Source organism: Penaeus monodon, chromosome 34 (assembly GCF_015228065.2).
Source record: "Penaeus monodon isolate SGIC_2016 chromosome 34, NSTDA_Pmon_1, whole genome shotgun sequence".
NCBI lineage: Eukaryota > Metazoa > Arthropoda > Malacostraca > Decapoda > Penaeidae > Penaeus > Penaeus monodon.
In genome coordinates this window covers 19,145,657-19,146,075 of record NC_051419.1, presented here as the reverse complement: position 1 = coordinate 19,146,075, position 419 = coordinate 19,145,657, and the positions used below count along the sequence as shown (strand labels likewise).

Below are 419 nucleotides of genomic sequence, written 5' to 3'. Positions count from 1 at the left end.
CATCACCACCTTCCCCCTTTCCCCCTTTCCCCTTTCTCCTTTCTCACCCCTTCCTCCCCCTTCTTCCCCCCCCTTCCTCCCCCACCTTCATCCCCCCACCTTCCTCCCCCTTCCTCCCCCTTCCTCCCCCCTTCCCCTCCCCCCTTCCTCCCCCCTTCCACCCCCCTTCCCCCCGCCCCCAAGAGCGCATCAACGAGCGCGGCCTGAACCCGCTGAAGGAGATCCTGGCGCAGATGGGCGGCTGGCCCGTGGTGGAGGGCGCGTCGTGGGATTCCTCGGCCTTCGACTGGCACACCAACGTCTACATCAACCGGAAACTGGGTTACTCGCTCGACTACATCTTCGACTTCTCCGTCACCACCAACATCAAGAACTCCACCTGGAGGATCATCGATGTAAGAGACGGGGGGGGGGGGGGC

General features: G+C 64.4%; 1 protein-coding gene across 1 annotated transcript in view; it reads left to right on the top strand.

Moving 5' to 3' along the window:
- LOC119594629 (neprilysin-2-like) overlaps positions 1-419 on the top strand; it is a 37,634-nt gene that overhangs the window by 25,467 nt on the left and 11,748 nt on the right. Inside the window, exon 5 of the mRNA XM_037943679.1 lies at positions 184-395. Within this exon, the coding sequence (XP_037799607.1) occupies positions 184-395 (212 nt within the window). The remainder of the gene's footprint in view (positions 1-183; positions 396-419) is intronic.